Below are 528 nucleotides of genomic sequence, written 5' to 3' on the forward strand. Positions count from 1 at the left end.
TGCCTCATCGCCCTCTCTCCCGCAGAGCTACCTCTTCCTGCTGTCATCCGACTACGAGAGGTCGGAGTGGAGGGAGGCCATTCAGAAACTCCAGAAAAAGGGTAAGTGTGGGGCTGCTGTGATCTCTTGGGGCTCCTGGCCCCCTCCCCAGGGACCATGAGGAGGTCCTGCAGGATGGCAGCCTGTGTGGTCCCTGGGCCAGCACTGGCTGGGTCCCTCTGAAGCCCCTCTCCTGTCCTCTCCCAGATCTCCAGGCCTTCGTCCTGAGCTCGGTGGAGCTGCAGGTGCTCACGGGATCCTGCTTCAAGCTGCGCACCGTCCACAACATCCCGGTCACCAGCAATAAGGACGGTGAGCGTTTGCCGGGCTGGCGGGTCCTGCTTTGCCTCCAGGTGATGCTGGGGAGGAGCTGTGGGGTCCCCCAGCTGGAGTGGGGTCCCTGCATGGGGACACTGGCTGTGCAGGGGACAGCTTCCCACCAGGTGGCACTGCCGGAGCAGAATTGGGCTCCCAGCAAGAGCAATCCTG

The 528-nt window shown here is 63.4% G+C and overlaps 1 protein-coding gene across 1 annotated transcript in view; it reads left to right on the forward strand.

Moving 5' to 3' along the window:
• Positions 1–528, forward strand: part of LOC104462331 (active breakpoint cluster region-related protein-like) — a gene marked incomplete at both ends in the record, with an annotated part of 2,504 nt that overhangs the window by 655 nt on the left and 1,321 nt on the right. Inside the window, 2 exon segments of the mRNA XM_010074241.1 lie at positions 26–101; positions 247–351. Coding sequence (XP_010072543.1) covers positions 26–101; positions 247–351 — 181 coding nt within the window.

This window comes from Pterocles gutturalis, unplaced genomic scaffold (genome assembly GCF_000699245.1).
Source record: "Pterocles gutturalis isolate BGI_N339 unplaced genomic scaffold, ASM69924v1 scaffold12992, whole genome shotgun sequence".
NCBI lineage: Eukaryota > Metazoa > Chordata > Aves > Pterocliformes > Pteroclidae > Pterocles > Pterocles gutturalis.